Source organism: Castor canadensis, chromosome 1 (genome assembly GCF_047511655.1).
Source record: "Castor canadensis chromosome 1, mCasCan1.hap1v2, whole genome shotgun sequence".
NCBI lineage: Eukaryota > Metazoa > Chordata > Mammalia > Rodentia > Castoridae > Castor > Castor canadensis.
In genome coordinates this window covers 5,766,322-5,786,209 of record NC_133386.1, presented here as the reverse complement: position 1 = coordinate 5,786,209, position 19,888 = coordinate 5,766,322, and the positions used below count along the sequence as shown (strand labels likewise).

Here is a 19,888-nt window from a genome sequence, read left to right as displayed (position 1 = left end):
GACTATAAAGAAACATTTCAAATGAGCTCATTAAATGCAAATTAAAACAGAAACACTGAATAAGCACTGGGCTACAATTAAAGGCTGAAGAAACAGCAGGTAAGAAACAATTTTCATTGATCAAAGAACTGAAAGCTAACAGAATAAAGTATTTTGCATTGAAACGGCTTCATGAATATGAAGCATTTTGAAATAAGAACTTTTTTTTTCTTTTTCCTTTTTTTTGCATTTTTCAAAGAAGCTTTGGAGGCAGGAATGCATTTGCATATCTTAATACAAAGTACTTTCATTGTATCATTTTTAAGCCATGAAGCTATGGATTTCAAAAAAAAAAAAAATTCAGACTTCAAAAAATCTTCAGAAACAGGGCCAGAATTGTAAAGGGCATAAGGTCATTTCAGAGCTTTTGCAACCAAAAGAGAGCTGCACATAAACACATGAAATGTACTATACAAAAGTTTGGTAGAACCTATTTTGTGACACAACTGTACTTTAGCATGAACAGAAGCTTTGGGGTATTTAGACACAGAGCTACAGTCATCTAAAGTTATTAAAATAACACGGCAAGCAGCAATACACAGTATATTCAACTAGAAATATAAATGCCAAGAACTTAAAATTTGTTACAGATAAGCTTTAAAACAAACATGTAGATTTGTGGGCAACAGTAAAGTTCCAGTGTACACTCATGATGGCAAGGCACTCTTTCTGTTTCCTCGCTTTTGTATCCTTGCCACCTAGCGCAGTACTGGGCACACAGTATGTGCTCAATAAAGCATTATAAAATGAGAAACAAGATAATTTTTTCCCTTAACTCATTTTAAAATTAAAATACACTGCCATTTATCTCACAAGAAGGAAATAATAAAAATACTTGCAGGCACCCCAGCAAGTCATTGAACTGTCAGAGAAGGCAGGGCCACTAAGGATACCTGTGCAGCATGTACACTGAAAGCCACTAAGGAAGGCCACCAAATGCTCTTTTATTGGGGAATATTTGCAAAATTAGTGCATCTTATAAAATAGAAGACTAGATTAGAAATTACTATGGAGTCCATCTGTGCCTAGAGATATATAAATAATTTAACAGATGTTATAGTAAACAAGGCATATAAAAGGATATATTCTAATTATTATTCTTTGAATCAATCAAAAACATTTTGTGGTGCTGGGGATCGAACCCAAGGCTTTGTGCATGCTAGACAAGCCCTCTACACATACATCTTACCACCAAAAATCTTTTTAAAGTATAAGTCATTGAATTTTAATTTTAAAACTAAGAATTTTAATTCTTGTAGGTATAGACATAGGCTTTAAGTAGTATATTACCCAAACATCTAAATCTATAGAGCACTTAGAACAACCCACAAATGTCACTATTGAAATTCAACTTTAAACACAAAGAATTGCTCGTGTAAACTCCCATCTGCCAGGAAACCAATCCTTATGCTTTTCCTCAAGAGAGTCAGGATTTAAATGAAGTAGAAGATTATTACCAGCACCGAGGAAGGTGTAGCAATTAGGAAGAGAACAGGTATGAAGAGCAGCTGTGAGTAGCATCCCTAGACAGATATTCATATGTTGACCTCCAGCTGATCACTGGGTAGACTATGATGCTTTTCTTTCCTAACTCCAACGTTTAGTGGTAAAAACACAAAATGCATCATTCTTGGGCTTCCTTTGAATTGCTTTCACTTTCACCTGCCTTGAGCACTGGTCAACATAGGCAAGTCCAAAACTGGCAATTCAAGCGTTTATTGAAATCTGGCCACCAACAGAATTAGGCAATACACTTGATTAAATTGAATTAAACTAAATTGCTTAATTGTCTTCGAAATAAGGTATAGAGTTTTTTTTTCCTGTAAAATATTTACAGCATGGATTTGGAAAATCCCTTGATTCTCAGTCGTAGTTCAGATTTACGGTTACAAATGAATCTTAGGTAAATGTCACTTAAAGGCTCAATAAGATTCATAAAAATTTTATACTTTTCTCTTAATCTGGTATCGTTCAATTCATTCACCAAAAGATATACCAGGCTAGAAAGGTAAGAAAATTTGGACAGTACCTTAGATTTTACCACTGTTTCTTAGTTAACTGGCAGGGTTTTCCCAGTGATGGGTAGAATGTTCTACATTTTAACATTAGTTTCATAAATAAAAACAAACTTCAGAAGTGTTTTCAGTGAATATAACTTACACATTTTATAAATTCACCTCTCATCTGTCTTCTGGACAGACCACATCTGACTTCAAATTGCTTTTGCACTCAAAACTGTTTTGTAAGGAATAATCCCCTAACAAACCCACTAAACCTTCAATACATAATCTGGGGCAAGTCTCTGAAATAATGAAACCCCAGACAGCAATGTTTTCTAAACATTATTACGCCTTTCCACTAATTTTCCAGGAGAGCCCCTAAGGTAACTTTCGGTTTAACAACCCTAGAAGAAAGGACCTTGGTAATCTTATATTTCACAGTGCTTGTAACAAACTCTAACAATAACTTCCAAAGTTTCACTCACAAAAACCGCACCAAGGTGCAAAGCGTAAAAGACTGTTTGCCATTATTTATTTTGGTTATTCTTTCTTCTCAGATCTTCAAGGCAGATTTAAGAGGGATCTGAGGGATTAAGAAATGTAAATTCATTTTACGTAATTTCTTTTGACTCCAACATCATCACCTGTTTAATGTTTAGGAGAGTTTCCTTAAAGAATCCGACGGACAGTGGGTCTGAATCCGTCCTAAACTCACAGACAGCGATCAAGTCCCTCTGAGGAACGTTGAGAGGAGGAAGTCTAATAAGAAACGGACCGCGGCCGGGTCACCGCGGTCTGGCAGACGGGGTGCAAGGCTGCGGGAGTGGCAGGACCCGACCTGGCCCCCGGGGGCGCAGTCCCTGGCCAAGTTATTTTCGGCGGGAACCCTCTAACCGCGGGCGGGGCAGGGTGGGGACTGGAAACACACACTTGTGTTCCTGGACACCCAGGGAGACCAGACGCTTGTCGGGCCCGGCGGCGCGGGCTGAGCCGGCGCTGACCCTTTCACCCTGTCACTGACAGGTGACACCGGCCGGCACCCGAGGGTCGCAGTCGGCCTAGGCATGGCGTTGCGCCCACACACGGGCCCCGGGCGGCGCAGAGAAGTTGTACCTGGCAGGCACCCACGTACCTATCATGGTGACTGGGCAGGTGGCGGCTGCTGGGCAAGCAGGGCCTACGCGCGCGCCGGCGCCCGCCAGTACCTCCCACCAGCGGTTCTCCCAGGTAAAGTCATCCAGGCCTCCCCTCCCCGCGCCCGGCAGGGCAGTGCGCACGCGCAGACGGCCCTGAGCCCAGGGCCTGCTGGGAGTCGTAGTTTTAATGCGTAGTTTCTCTTCACGCAGCCACCTCCCACTGCCGGCTTAAGGCCCAGGAAACATACGTCACGGAGGGGCGGGACTCTTGGCCTGCAGTGTTGACGAGTCGCTTAGCAACCGGGAGGCTTACCTTTGGAAGCTTGTTGCAGCTCCAGCCAAGGTCCTGCCCTCTTCCCGCCCCTCCCCTCCCCTAAACTCCCTTCACCTAGGAGCTGCCAAACATCTGGATCAACCTGGGCACTACGAGGGGTTGAATTTCTACCAATAACGCGCCTTTTTACATTTTTTCCCGACCTCCTTCTCACATCCGTAAAACCCACTGATTCTTTTACTACACTTTTTATAAGAACAAGACATTTTCTAGGAAGATGGTGGCAGAAAAAGAGACCCTGAGCTTAAACAAATGCCCAGACAAGATGCCGAAGAGGACCAAGCTGCTGGCACAACAGCCGCTCCCGGTGCACCAGCCTCACTCCCTGGTTTCTGAGGGCTTCACAGTCAAAGCCATGATGAAAAACTCAGTCGTAAGTGATCTTCCTCAATTGAACGCATTAACTCCGAATCAGGGGACACGAGGTTGTAGAGCTTTCTCAGCCGAACTGAGGACGAATTCCGAGTCCCTGTCCGGGGATGTCCTTGTCAGAAATGCCAGTGACTGGGCCACTGGCAGACGGTGCCCAACAGTGTGTGGGGTCAGCTCGCTTAACAGAAAGCCCATTTACAAGCACCTCCTGATAACTCGTGGTTTCCATACTACCACTAATTCCCCTTAAACTGTTTACACGTGGAAAATATCCTCTTTCCGCACTGCTGCCTAAACCAGCCCCACTAAGCAAAGGCGAGTTCCTAGAAATCATAAACTCTTGCAGAATTAAGCATGAGCTGATATACAGCGGAGAAACTCATTAAATAACCTACAATAATAAATTTGTCTATTCAACCTAGGATATTTTAGGGTATTTTAGAATTTACTCAGCAACGTTATTACAAAAATGATATTAGCCTGTTAGGTCACTCAAAGGCAGTTTAAGATAAGCCTGTTTCCTGAATGGCCTTTTAAATACATTTTAAACGAGCTAAGCTTTAGTTCAAGTATTGCTGCCTATTGATACAATTCATATTTCATTTATACTATTTTGTGGTAATAAAGATAAAATATTCTCAATACTATTAGGTGTAAAAGATTTAAAATGCACACAAATAATTTAGCTGCATGCATGATATTTTTTAACCTTTCTATTTGTTAAGTAGATTTGACTTTGGTATGCTAAGCCAAATTTTGCTACTGAGTTAGCATTTGTTTGGGAATGAGACAATAAATAATAAATGCAGTTTTCAAATTTGAGTAACTTATCCCCCAGGAAGATCTGACTTACTATATGTCAATTCAGTCTGTTAAATGAATAGCATTATTTTTCCAGAGTCACATTATTCATTTTATTTACATGTTGCAAACCCAAGATTATATATTCCTAAATCACATCCTTAAAGTACATAAATAGATTGCCTATAGACTTCTAGGTTAGAGTCCTATAGTACTGCACAAAATTACCTTCTCATTTTAGGAATGTGTACCATTTGATTTACAGTAGTTAAAATGCTTGGGAAAAATCTTAAAATTCCTACTTGTGGTACATGGGGTCCTTTGTGATGAATTTCATGTAAGTGAGTTCTCCTGGGAGTCAAAACAACTCATTTACCACCACTACAGAATACTGTAACTATTCAAGTTTTTCATTCAATTTTTCTTTGACACTATATCTATGATTATAATTTTGGTCATTTTTCAAAGTCATATTTTGATACTACAAATATGCTTTTTAAAAGTCAGACTTTTCTCTTTTTTCCTCTAGGCCTATGTTCATACATTTGTATATCGTTTATTCTTTAACACTGCCTCACAGTTAAAGTTATAGTTCTGTAAAATCAGGCATTCTGATCTTGCCAAATGTAATAAATATGCCTACAAGACTCAAAAACTGATTATGAAGCAGCCTTTTTTGTAGACAATTTATTTGAAATAAACCAACTTCTATTTTCAGATTTTAAAGGCAAATCTCTTAATTACAATCCCCTCTCTCCACTGGGATCCTTGAAACCAGATAGGTCATTTTTTTTTTAATTCATTTAGCAAAATTATTTAACTATTTAACCATTCAGTCAGTCAACAGCCTTCTCTCTCTCTCTCTCTCTCTCTCTCTCTCTCTCTCTCTCTCTCTCTCTTTCTTTTTCTTCCCCTTCCCCTCCTCTCCCCTCCCTTCCCCTCCACTCCTCTCCTCTCCCCTACTACTTGCTAAGGGGTAGTTCCAGGGGTTTGTGTTCAGCAAATCAAAGTTCTTGTCCTTAGTACTCCAAGGTAAACCTACTAAAAAAATAGTAAGGTCTTAAAAAGAAAGAACTATTCATACAAAATAACTGCAGAGGTACAGGAAATAAAAGGATTTTTTTTTCATATCCAGTATTTACATTTCACCATTTTTATTTTCTGTGGTATAGACTTTTCAGCATTATACTGTAATTATACAGTAAAAGCATCTCTCTCTCTCTCTCTCTCTCTCTCTCTCTCTCTCTCTCTCTCTCTCTGTCTTGTTTCATACTGGAGCTTGAACTCAAGGCCTACATCTTGAGCCACTCCTCCAGTCCTTTTTGTGAAGGGTTTTTTTGAGATAGGGTCTCGCAGAACTGTTTGCCCTGGCTAGCTTCAAAACACGATCCTCCTGATCTCTCCCTCTGGAATAGCTAGGATTACAGGTATGAGCCACCAATGCCTGGCTCCTACCTTTTTGAAGGTGTATTTCTTTATAGAATATGTATGCCAGTTTCCAGCTTTCTTAATTACAACCTCATGTTCCAAATCCACCCACCACAACCGTTTTTCCAGTGTTAGGGCTCACAGTTCTCTCCATCAGTAGCTAATTACATAAGTTATCATTCCAGTGCTCTTCCAGAAGAAAACATGTAGAACTTGCTAACTAACAGGACTCATGATATTTCTAGAGTGCTGTAGTGATATAAGCATACAAACTTAATCAGAAACAAATTTGATCGATGGACTGTGCAAGCAGAAATCCTTATTTAAACAGTCATTATCTGTATATGAGGACACAAAATTATTTACGAAATAATGAAAATGTAAATGACAAGTTTTTAAAATTCCGGGGACAAATTTTTTTCTTCAGTAATAACTACTTTTACTTCTATGACATTTTTGTTGCATTTCGTATGAAAATAAGCAATCACAAAAGCCCTGCAATCATAGAATATGTTATTCAAATTCATATTATTATAATGTTTGCTTATAAAGAAAGGAAATATTTAATTTGAAGATTACATAGTTTATTTTCCCTTTAAAGATCTTGTCTGAAGCATGATAAATCTGATGACCAGAAATCAGTAACCCAGTCCTATAGTATCTTCATCTCATCCAAGAGTAAATATTTCTGTGCCACTACATCTTATCAAGAAGCAAATTAGGATATAGACCCAAGCCTGGGGTGATAGAGAAGTCCACTTTACCTTGAGCTCTATACTACAGCCTTCCTTCTTGACTAGTGTTTTTTAATGTTCATAGATCAGGGGTATAGAAGGATTAATCCTTGAATATTACTTTACATATAAGTATTTTTATATTTAGCAATCATAATGGATGACTCATCTACTCATCCAAAATTAGTGGTAATGATCAATATTTATAAATTATATGTTACTATATCAGTTTGGTTGCTTTAGCAGAGACCAAGTAACTTAACAGGATGTAGGTTGTTTCTCTCATGTAAAAGTTCACATTTTTAGGTAATCTTAAGAGGTTGGGTAATGTGTTCCTATGAGGTAGATCCAGGGACACAGGAGCCTTCTATATTCTTGCCTTATATACTATAGGAAGGTACTTGGGCAAAAGTGTGCTCACCACCACCAGGGTCAAATGCCTGCCCTCAGGAGAAAGGAAAGAGGAAGCAAGAAGCATTATGCTATGAATATAACCCAATTGGTGCACCCCACTTTCACTTACATTCCACTGGTCAGAATTTGGTAGTACATGCGCACACACACACGCACACGTACACATACATGTATACACTTGCATGCACATACTTGTTTGATTTTTGAAGCAGGGCCTTGTACATGCTAAGCACACGCTTTACCACGGAGCTACACCTCCAGTACCATATACCTACATTTAACCTTTTTGTATAAGACGGACCAGTCTTAGAGGAAAACAGCTAAGAAGCTGTGTCGGTCCAAAAGGGCATACATAGTTTCCAACACCTGCTTCAGGTAGGGAGAGAGGAAAGTCAGTAACCTGAAAGAATGAGACAGGAAGAATTCATTATGAGGGCATTTCCCAGAGTTGCCCTTATCACTTCTGCTTAAATCCATTACCAAAACTTAGTCTTATGGCCACATTTAATTCTAGAGAGGCTGAGAGATATAGTCTCTAACTGGTAGCTCTGTGTCTAGCTTAAACTTGAAGTGTTTGAGTATAGTAGTAAAGGCAAGAAAGGGTATTGGAGGACCACTAAAACTGCCTACCACCAGTACTAAATATTACCAGTGAAGAAAAGGAGAGAGATTAAGTAAAATAATTATAGTACAAATAAATTTGTATCTATGGGATGGTTTACATATACTTACTGGGTCCAGTAGAAGTACTAATGATGAAGGGATCAAGTAACAATAACCTGATGGAGGTCGTCACCTCCTTTTATCTAGATTGCATAATAGTCTGTAGACTCTGCTACCAATCAATTATCAATACTGTTACGCTGATGTTTCTAGTACAAAGTTCTGATCATACCACTAAAAGCTTTTGGAGCTTCTCAGTTCTTAATAGAAAAAAAAAGAATTATGATACTTCCACAGGGCCAGCAAAGTCTCCTATGATCTAATCCTATTCTGTGTTTTTTAATTTCATGTCCCATTTTTCTCATTTGCTTCACCAATCTAAACTTAAGAAATAAACTGTATTCTTTGTATCTGTGATTTTGCTTAAGTCGTTGTTTTTAATTGAATGCCCTTTTCTCTACATAGCTGCATATACAAATTTATATGGAATTATCACATGGTAACAAATGTCTTTGTGACCAGTACTGTTTTAAATGCCAACAACTTAGCAGTCAATAAGAGCAAGAAGACATGCTGTGAATAATTTACATTTTTGTGTCCAGTAAAATACCACTGCTTTAAGATTTCCCTAATTCTCCCACCCTGTAATCCAAGAAGGAAAGTTAGTTTTCATTCATTGTTTTCTACTCTCTATTGTGGTTATTTCTGCTCATGTTTTATCTCCTTTTGTAAATTTTCTGTGAAAGCAGAAATTGGCTTCTCATTTTTCAAATTTAACCAGAACCAAACAATGTACTCAATATATATTGGATGAATGAAGGAAAGCAGTTCTACATTTTCTTCTTATCTCATCCTCTCCCTCTTTCTTGTTGCTATAAGTGATTTTTATCTCCAGTTGGAAATTTTTTAAGTACCCAAGCCAATTTAGGAAACTGGAAGATCCCTTGGAACTCAGGCAGATCATAGCAGTCCTCACCTCAAACCCTGGGGGCTCATTACACTCAGAATAAAAGCTAAAGTTTTCACCTCCTTTGAGGCCCCAGTAATCTGGCTACCATTGCTTTTTTATGCATATATACTAGACCTTTCTCCCTTCCATTCCTGCTCCTGCACTCCAATCTTTCTTCTGTATCTGACATTTTGCCTGTAAAATCAACTTATTTGAACTTGTGTTTCTTCCAATAGAGTAGGGCTTCTTGAGGGCTGAAAATTTTATTGTTTTAATCACAGCTGTATCTTCAGCTCAGGGAAAATTCCTGCACATAGTGTGTGCCATTTTTTGGGGGGGTGGTATAGTAAATGAATCAACAAAATGACTATATTTTGTATTATAATTAAATTATCACCTTTAAATTAGTATCTTTAAAAATGCTAATGACATTGTAAAATATTAAATATAAGAATGAGAATAATTCACAGATGTCTTATTCAGTATTTCTATTGGCTTTTTATAAAAGCGACATGTTTATCATAAAAAGTAAGTCTGCTTTGGGTTAGAAAAGCTTTCTCCTGTCAAGATTATGGGAAAATTTGTCTTTATTTCCCTAGGCCTCTTAAAATTTCAGTGCTTGTTTTAAAGGTTTGCTTGCATCTTCAATCAGTTAGGTTTAGGATGTGAAGGAGGAATTCTAATTTTTTTCCCAAAATGGAAAAATAAAAGATACTTTATATAGTTAAGTTAAATTATATCAAATGTTTTCTTATTTAATTAAGGATTCCTATTTAATTTAAATGCTCTATGTAGATTAAGATAGCCTTATTAATTAATTAATATCAGATAATATATGATAGGACTAGTCATTTGGCTTTTCTGACCAATCCTATGAAATGGAAGACTATTGTTTTCCACTGAACATAAATCTCAGACAACTTTTTGTTGTTTAGAAACACTTATTAAATGGCAGAGCAAGTAAAGAAAACCTAGATTTCTAGATTTTTTTACTCAGAATAGTCCTATCTAGAGAATGTTCTTTAGACTTCAGTAGATGTATCATATGCACACATAAAATGTACCTATTCTAAGTGACATCACTTGGTAACTGGTAAGCCAAACACTGGTGTACCCATGCCCAGATCAAAAAGTACCATCAATACCAAAAAACCGCATTAATCCCTTTTAGTTAATCCTCCAACACATTCCAAGATGACCTTATCCTGCCTTCTATCAACAGATTACCCTTGCCTATTTCTACTCTACACACATAGAACCATAAAGTATCCAACTGTTTTGTGTCAGGTTTATTTCATCGAAATTATGTTTGTGAGAGTCACCCAGACTGTTGCATAAAATCATAGTTGTAAATAAATCCTGGTATCTATTCCTGAATATGATTTTCATGTGCAAAATATATCACAATATATTTATCCATCCCTCTCCTGAGTATTTGTGTAACTTCCAATTTAAGATTTACAAATAGTGCCTGTAGAAACATTCTATTATATTTTTGGCAAAGCTTATATAAGAGTGTCCAAGGATACATGGAGTGCAGGGCCCTCGGTTATGTTGGACTTTGGTAAATATACCAATATTTTTTTCCAATTGATTTTCCAATTTATTTGTCAACTCTATGTAAGCATGCTGTTTATTATCTGGTCTCACTAATAATTAATATTTCCTTTATTTTGCATTTTAAGTATTCTAGTGGGTATATAATATTATCTTCTGGTGGATTTAATATTAATTTTATTGTGGCTAATAAAATTCAAACCTCTTTTATATATCTACCATTCATTTGAGTATGCTCTTTAGTAACATGTCTTTTCAAGACTTTGACCCATTTTTCTCTTGGCTTGGTTAGGCTTATTCATTTGTAGTGTTTTTATATTCTACTCTATATGATATGCACCATTTGTCAAATATACATACTTCATGTACAGTTTCCCACTCTATGAGTCTCCTTTCCATTCCCCATGGTGACCTTCATCCCTCTGTTTTTAGAGTTTATGTTTTGTGAGGGAAATGATTACTTGAAATACATTTATGTATTTGTTTGAACTGTATTTCTCAACCAATTTCAATTGACTCACAATTAAATACATATAGGTTAAGACCACAAGGCTTTGAAAATAAATTGCAATGATCAGAAACAAAGTAGAAAAAATACTAGTGAAATAATGAAATAAAATGTAGTTAAAGTGAAAAGCCTTGGCTAAAGAACAAGAAAATCAGTTTCACCATTCACGAGAGTCAGTATGTTTATTGAGTGATGCTCACATTTAACTCTGGTCCTCTTGGCATCTGATGCTGAAAGGGGAACATTCTACACTTCTCATTATCACAAAAGAAGAAGCCTATTAATTCCTACAGGAAACTGAAGCTTTCTCTACATTGACTCGTCAAAGAAGTTGATCATTTACTATTTTAAATACATGCAGCATGCCATATATACATTTTTACTTGTTATAAGAAATTCAGCAGCAAATTTTATCCATAAAAGGTTTTAGTGGGTGGGTGTGGTGGTATATATCTATAATCCCAGCTAGGATCATAGCTTGAGGCCAGTCCATGCAAAGTCTCCATGAAAGCCTATCTGATGGAAAACAAACTAAAAGCAAAGAAAAGTACTTGGGGCATAGAGGCCCTGAGTTCAATCCCTAGTACCACCAAAAAATAAATAAATGAATAAAATATTCTAGTGAGAGACAAGAATTTAATATTAAAGTACACCTGGATGGATTGGATTTTGTGTAAGATTGGTGTAATACATGTACGTAGGCTTTTGGTGATTTATTTTCATCCTGAAATAGAATTCATAATACCCAAAGGAAGGTGTTGTGTACTTTTTAACTCTAGTTCTTAGTTTATTTTATAATAGGACTCAGGTATCTGCTGTTTGAATAGGTTGGCAGAGAAGAAACTTGTGAAAAGGGGGAGTACAGAGCTGGATGACCTAGAGGAGTCTAGGTGTGGGGAGGCCTCCCAGAGAGAATTCTGTGGAATGAAATGTAAGAGATGAGCCTTGGGCAGAGAGGTCTTAGCATGCAAAGGCTGAGGCAGAGACCAGGCTCCCTAGTGGTCTGGTTCCCAGTCTTTATTTTCTGCTTTTTTTGCCAAAAATAATTATGTTGTAAATTCTACTCACTATATACATGCTTATCATTCTGTAAATCATGTATTTTGTAGAATATATAGAAGCAGCAGTATATACTTATTTTATGAAGAAAATATATATGTGTCTTTGTGTAGTTTGCACTGTACATAATTATAATACTGCATTCACATTTTGTGGATTTCTTCTAACGTGCTAACATTTCACACATTACTGCAAACTCATAAGCATTTTAAAGACTGCCTAAAATTCTACTTCTGAATGTGCCATGATTTATTTATCTTTCATCCAGGCTGTTCTAGCTTTCTGTTATTGTACATACAATCGAAATGAATACCTTTATATGCAAAAGGTTTTTTCTGCATTTTGGGGTTTTTCCTTGAAATACAGTTTATGAAGTTAGAATATTTACATGATCCTCTGCAATGCTCGACCGTGCCTGTTCTGCTTCCTTCTATGGCCTATGGGTCCAGGCACTGCTGTCCATCTCTCCACCTTCCTAGCTTCAACTTTCAAATTTCTCTTCAATGTAATATACACATTTATTTATATTGTTACTAGTAGCTAATGAGAATTCTTTTTTTTTGTGGTACTGGGATTTGAACTCAGGGCCTATACCTTGAGTCACTCCACCAGCACTTTTCTGTGAATGGTTTTTGAGATAGAGTTTCATGAACCATTTGCCTGAGCTAGCTTCAAACCACTATCATCCTGATCTTCGCCTCCTTGAGTAGCTAAGGTTATAAGCGTGAGCCACAGACACCCAGCGCTAATGAGAATTCTTACATCCCAAATATTTGTTTCCCAAACCATAAATTGGTATCAGACTAAAAATTGCCAGCTGAAGGGTATGGAAGGATATCTTGTTTAAATTTTTCAGTCTCTTGAGTCCTAATGATATTTTCTTTTCGTAAGTTCTTAATCATATGATTTTTTTTTCCTCTGAAATATGCCTACTCATAGCCTTGACCAGTTTTCTATCGAGCTGCCTGTTCTTGCTTATCACTGTACAGTAAACTTACGTACTCTGAATACATATATGATCCATATATGGAATGTACATATTTGTGACTTGTCTTTGCACATTTTTGGCATTTTTTAATGCACAGAAATTTTATATTTATTTTAGGTACTTATATTTATATTTTTGCTAGTTTCAGGAATACTTTATCTTAATATCCTAAGTTTTCATCTGTATGCTTTATTCTTACAATGTTCTCATGTACATTATTAATTATTTAAAGGCTAATTTACTCTTTGAAATGGGAGGTAAGGCTTTAATTTGAACTTCTACATGTGGAGAGCCACCAATCCAATCCCAAGTATGAATAGTACTTACATAATATGTAAGGCCACAATAATTAAGACAGTGTTGTACTTTCAAGAATATGATTCATTGTTATTAACCATAATCACCGTGCTGTATAATAGATTTCTGGAACTTCCTGCTATCTAACAGAAACTTTGTATGCTTTGGCCACCATCACTCCATCCCCACATTCAAACCCCTGGTGATAGCATTCTGCTCTCTGCTTCTAAGACTTTGAGTTTTAACTCTACATGTACATGAGATAATTCAGCATTTATCTTTCAGCTCAGGGCTTACTTAATTTAGCATCATGTCCTTCCAGGTTCATCACATTGTCACAAATTGTCTACAGGATTTCCTTCTTTTTTTAAAGGCGCTAATATGTATAAACTTTTTCTTTATTCATCCATTGATGGACACTGGTTTGATTCAATACCTTGGCTATTGTGGTTAACGCTGCAATGAACGTAAGGGTGAAGGTATCTCTTTGATCTGCCTTTCTTTTGATGTACTATTATGGTTTGGTTATCAAAGGGATATGTTGCAAGAAATGCATTGTGTGGTGATTTTGTCTTTGTGAACAGCGTAGAATATAATTCCACAAACTTAAGTGGCCTCTTTATAGATGCTTTCCACAGGTGATGCTTTTATTCTTCTGATTTTGACAACAACTTTCTTACTTCTTTTTTCTTTTTTATTTTTCTTGTTACTAGAGTTTGAACTCAGGGCCTCACACTTGCTAGGCAGGTGCTCTACCACTTGAGCTACTCTACCAGCCCTGTTTTGTGTGCTATTTTCGAGATAGGTTCTCGTGGAGTATTTGTCCCAGTGGTTTTGATCTGTGATCCTCGTGATCTCTGCATGAGCCACTGGCTCCTAGCCTTTTTTTTTACTTTTTTCTTTTAGTACTGGGATACAACCCAGGGCCTCACACATGCTACACAGGCTATAGTTGACCTACACCCCCTACCCCAGATTTCCCATCTCTACTCTCACATACTTTCTTTGTTTTGCTTTCCATTATTAGAAATTTTTACTACTGTTTTAATTGGATTATTTATTTTGCATCTTTCTTTTGTAATCCTTTTTTTTCCTAATTGAAATAATATTCTTGTCGTTAAAAATGTATGCAACCACATTTTATTTTATGTGGTTATTACTTACAAGGTATTATTTTCCACTTTGGTTAGAGCATTATTCTCATGTTTTAATCATGAGTCTTTAAAATTCATTTGTTTGTTTGAGAGTAATAAACTTAATTTCTACAGTTTAGAACACTTGGAATTTATTAAAGCTTAGGTCTAGAATAGGATCTTTTTATAAGAATGTTCTATGGAAACTTGAAAAAAGACATTTTTGTCTCTTATTCTAGATTGCTAAATGTTAATATTTTGTTTTAGCACAAGATTACAGAGAACATCTATTTAAACATATTGTTACTATGTAACAATGTAAGTCATATGTAGTAAAGGTTGGGTTGGTCTTCCTCATATTTGAAATGGGCATAAAGAATTTGATATTGCTCCTAATTATTTTTTATATTCCTATTTGATAGTCTGTAAAAAGTAATTTTTCAGAGGTTATTTAGATTGTTTAGACAATTTTGAAACATGACATTGCTAAAAATCAGTTTATATCATTAAATGTATTTATGGCTTCTTTGATGTTGATCAGTAAGTGAAAATGCAAAAGAAAACAAGTTACAAAGAAGCATCAGAAAACAATGGTGAAATTGCATCAAAATGTATTCTTTTGCTTCTCTTTATCATTATAACAGGACCTGTCAAATTCCTCTTTTAGTTCTGAAAATGACATAACACTTTTTACTATTCTTACTTGAAGGGCTCAGAATTCAAAAATTTATCTATAGTATTTCAATTATATCACTTTCTGGTAAGTATGTATTTATGTATTCAATATACATTTATCATATTTAGTGCCCTTAAAATGAAATTTCAAGATGATTCAGGGAAACTTTTCATTTTGCTTTGCTCCCTTAATACGAATTGACTTAAAAATCCAGCTGCCACAGTGGGGTTGTGAGGTCACATCTTTGACCAGAGGGCGACTATGTGTTGGTGAGAAGCACATTAAAGTGATAACCAGGGTGAGTGTTGATTTTGTAGGACCTAGAAAGTGAAACAATAACATTTACATTTGATGTTTGGGCCTAAGAAGTGAATCTTTAAGGCCCGTGTGTGATAATTTTGTTAGTCTATGGTAAAGGAGTATTATGTTCACAGAAAGATTATTTTAACATTTTTCCATATGTATGGAAGACTCATAGGCTAAACAGAAATTTAAGATGTCATTATTCATTCACTTGCTTATTTACCAAAAGTTACCATCATTTTGGGAAAAAAAAAAAAGTGAATTGATTGTAATACAAAGAATAATTATTATGCAAAAAGAAGTTATCTTTTAGAACTATGGTTCTAAACCAATTTACACTGTAGTCATTGATGATAACAATGAAAGTAATACAAGAAAATATGATTATAAAATAAGTGCCAAATAAAATGATAAAAATAAGATAGATCATAGCTAACTACCTTCTTTTTGTGGTTTTCCCTTAGGAGAAAATCCACAGAGAACTATATTTCACAGACTGTCTCTTCTGAATTAGAGTAGCTATGGATAAATACTCCCTGAGACAAATAACAAATCCTTTCCCAAATCTTGTGTGCCCTGTACTTTTGTATTTAAAAAATATTTTGTATAATAAAACTATAACTTTCTTTCAAAACTGAATAAAATGACATGTTGCAAAATGTTTTCACAAGAACACAGAAATTATTTGAATTTAACACTGAATTATATTTAAATGTAGTTTAGGATTTGTATATGATGTAGTGACCATAGACATAGAACAGGAATAGCTGTATATTCAAATATCAGTAATTTAAAGAAAATAATGATGGATGTCCTGTTTATGCTTTGTTTATCATTGAAATTTCCTAAGTAAATGATTGATCATAATTACTGATGATTTTACAAGGTTATAATTACTTTCACGGTGATTTATATATACAAAATTATCTTCTGTCATCATTAGGAGTAAAAATGAAGACATTTTAGGAGAAGTTCATCAAAAATGCCTTTCACGAGATAGAATATGAAGTATAATGGTAAAATTCTCTCTCCCTTCCCTTCAACACTTTGCAGTATCATAGGTGTAGCAAATACTAAGTAGCACATTTCTTTATTGCGAACCCCAATTTATTTTTGTGAAAGCAATTCAATTGTCATTGTCCACCTGTATTTACCCCACATCTCTTTCATATTTGTCATTGATGAAGATGATTAACTAAGAATTCACTAATAGGTTAAAAAAAAAACCTCTCCCTATATCACATTTTGCCTTCTGTTTTCGTGAGAAATGCTGGTTTGATTGATTTGAAACTGATGGTGTTTTTGTAAATTGGAAACCTTGGAGCTCATCACAGGTGTGACTCAGCACCAACACAGTGGGCATCTTGGGCATCATTAGCTTGCCCCTGGTGACTTAACATAAGACAAACCTCAGGACTTCTACTGGCAAAGGCAGAACTAACCAGATAGACTGAGCCAGGTTAGGACCTAAGGTGAGAGAGACATGGAAAACAGTGGAAAGGGATTCATCAGCGGCAAAAATCTGAGTCTAACCCCAAACCTAGGTTCCACAAATGAAATCAGATTTAACAAGAAAGATTAAACAAGGGGAAGGCAGCTGGGAAACTAATCTTAACCCCCCAAAATCCTTAAAGCCCTGAGTCTCATGCTAGGAGAAGCCACACTAATAACCTCATCCTCTGGAAAATGGGGAAAACATTTTACAGAGAGATACTAAGTGGACTAAAAAATTACCAGGCTAATGTTTACTATTTTGGTTACATTATAAATCTAACTATTCTATAAAATAAGTAGTCCAGCCTGTTAATTTCACTCCCCTAGATCTCATCTCTAACTGGCTATTCACCCACAAATAAGTTATATTTATCCTTAAGTAAAGTGGATTACAGTAAATATGCTGAAATTTGTTAACATATTAGAAAATCAACTCAAAATTTATATTCAGTTTATAGTAGGAGAGTCATTCTTATGTCTTTTCCAGTGTCAAATTTGAATATCTCGCTTTTGAAATTGAAAATCATTCTGAAACCACGGATGAGACACATGTGCGGTTAGGAGGTAAAATCATGGACTCTGCCTTACCTGGGCTGATCACTCCTTATCCTCTGCCTTCTCCCAGCCCAGGCCACACTGCATCAGTTCTCCCATTTTTGTGTGTGTGATTCTATTTTTGTTTTTTGGGTTTTATTTAACTTTCTGAAGAAGGTTCTTGCAGTTTAGTCCAGGCTGGCCTTGAACTTGATATCCTTCTGCCTCAGCATCCTGAATGTAAGGATTACAGGCATGCTTTATATACCACATCCAGTTTTGTCTATTTCTCATCTTAAATATTTTAATTCAGTTGTTTTAAATCTGTAAATAATATGCTTATACTACTCTTGCTTTTAAACAAAGAACTTGAGGTCTCAACAATATATTGCATACATTAAAGTAGAGAACCTGATGCCAAGCCATGACACCAATCAAGATAATGACTGTCACAACCAAGATTCCTCCTGACTCTGTGCAACCACTCCTGCTCACTCAATTCCCCCAACTCAAGTCTCCAACAATCTTCTTTCTGTCACTGTGGATTCATTTTCACTTTTTAAATTTTTATATAAATCAAACTATTCAAAACATATTCTTATTTTTCCAATCAGTGTAATTATTTTGAGATGCTTCCACATTGTTCCATGAATCAATACTTCAATCCTTTTAAACACTGAAAAGGATTCCATTTGTATGGATATAGCACACTTTGTTTACTTACTGTTGATGGACTTTTGGATAGTGTCTAATGGACAGCTGTAAAAAAATAGCTACTGTGAACACTGGTGTGCAAGTCTTTGTATGGAATATGTTTATCTGTCTTGATTAATTGCCTAAAAGTAGACTGGCTGCACTAACTGTCAAGAAGTAGCAGATCAAAAGCCCACAATGTCAGCCTTTCCCACAGCTGGCACATGATGTTATTAATGGCAATGACAAGTTGATCCTTGTCATCTCGGAGACATCCAAAAGATCTTACAGAGTATGTATGAGCCTATTTATTACAGGAGGACTGATTCCTTTGGTCACTGAATAAAAGGAAAAGAGCATTTCTTATTTTACTAAGTATAAACATCCACTGTGTAGAACAGTATTTTTATAATCTGAAAACACCCAATATTGATTTATATATGGTATTAAAATGTGACTGTGGGTATTATTGAAGTTGTATTAGACAAACTTTGTAAGTTTGTCCACGAAAGTATATTTATGTTCACATTCATTTTCTCCCTGGTATGTTACCCAGCATATACTGATGTTCAGTTTCTCATTAAAAAAACTCTGGTAGTTAGTACTTTAACATTTTGCTTCATTTGTTCAGATTTATTTGCTTCTTGCACATAAAACTTAAATTTACATCTGACTTCATTTATTTTCCATCAAAGATATCTTAGGATTCCTTCACATTTTATAAAGAGTCATAAATTTTTTTCAGCCTAGGGCCAACAGCTAGCTTTCATGCTGACCCAGATGCATATATGCAATTTAGTCAGTGAATTTTGAAAATTTGAATGATAGCACATTAAACTGGAATAATGAACCAATAAAAAATTTTATAACATTCAGAAAAATTATTTCTGCATTCACACTGTCATTTGGCTCATTAAAATTATTCTAGGATCATAAGTTAGACTATGTATTCCTAAGTCTTGAATAAAACCAACAGATTCTTTTCTGGCAATCACTTGATTTTTCCTAACTACAAGATAATAAAATCTGTTTTGAAAAGGTAAGCTAGGCATTTGTGATGAAATGTGACTGAGACACAAGGCACATCCTTGGGAACGTGAAAGTCACAAGTAGTAAGTGCTCAGAAGATGGTGGCTTTATATTTTTTACAAATCTGTTAACATATAGTTGGCCTGTCCTATAAACTAGACCTTTAAGGATTTTATAGGATTCTAATATCCTCCTGGAAACTTTAGCTACTAGTGGAAGTGAGTTATGTGCTCAGAAAGGAATATTAATGCTTAAGAGTCACTAAGGTACTATTTTGTGTTTGCCTAATGGCTCCATTGGCCTTTACCTTTGTTTATAAATGTACTTAATTCAGTTAGGAAGAGTGCTTCTTCTGAAGTTTTTGTCCTAGTGAAAGGTGTTTCCAAGCCATGTGCTTTAGTTTTGGTTGGGTTAATGTGTAATTCAAGCAATTTTAGATGGTTTTTGTTTGTTTACTTAACTTTTTAAGAAGGCTTTAAAATTAGTATAATACCTAACCATATTGGTATTCTGTTCTCTTATAATTAATTATGATGACCTTTACATTTCAAATGAATAATAAAAATCTAAGAAGAAAAAAATCGTATCTAAACATTTTCGTTTGTAATTTGGGAACTAAATGCATTAAGCCAAACAGAGTTTATGTAGACTCTCTGCATCCACATTGGTTGTCCACACAGCAGTGTCCAATTGTCAGTTGTTTCTGCTTTAATTCAGTTCAACTTCTATAATTGAATACCATTCATT

General features: G+C 35.7%; 2 protein-coding genes across 10 annotated transcripts in view; one reads left to right on the top strand and one right to left on the bottom strand.

Annotated features, from left to right (window-relative positions):
* The window catches only part of Prkn (parkin RBR E3 ubiquitin protein ligase), a 1,269,303-nt gene extending 1,265,919 nt beyond the window's left edge, over window positions 1–3,384 (bottom strand). For all 8 annotated transcript variants that reach the window (XM_074070800.1, XM_074070813.1, XM_074070825.1 and 5 more), the window contains exon 1: window positions 3,172–3,384. In XM_074070800.1, the coding sequence (XP_073926901.1) occupies window positions 3,172–3,178 (7 nt within the window). In that variant the 5' untranslated portion in view covers window positions 3,179–3,384. The remainder of the gene's footprint in view (window positions 1–3,171) is intronic.
* Window positions 3,385–3,416: 32 nt separating this feature from the next.
* Pacrg (parkin coregulated) overlaps window positions 3,417–19,888 on the top strand; it is a 490,523-nt gene continuing 474,051 nt past the window's right edge. The window contains exon 1 of one of the 2 annotated variants that reach the window (XM_074070876.1): window positions 3,417–3,882. In XM_074070876.1, the coding sequence (XP_073926977.1) occupies window positions 3,727–3,882 (156 nt within the window). In that variant the 5' untranslated portion in view covers window positions 3,417–3,726. The remainder of the gene's footprint in view (window positions 3,883–19,888) is intronic. The other variant, XM_074070865.1, reaches the window with a different exon arrangement.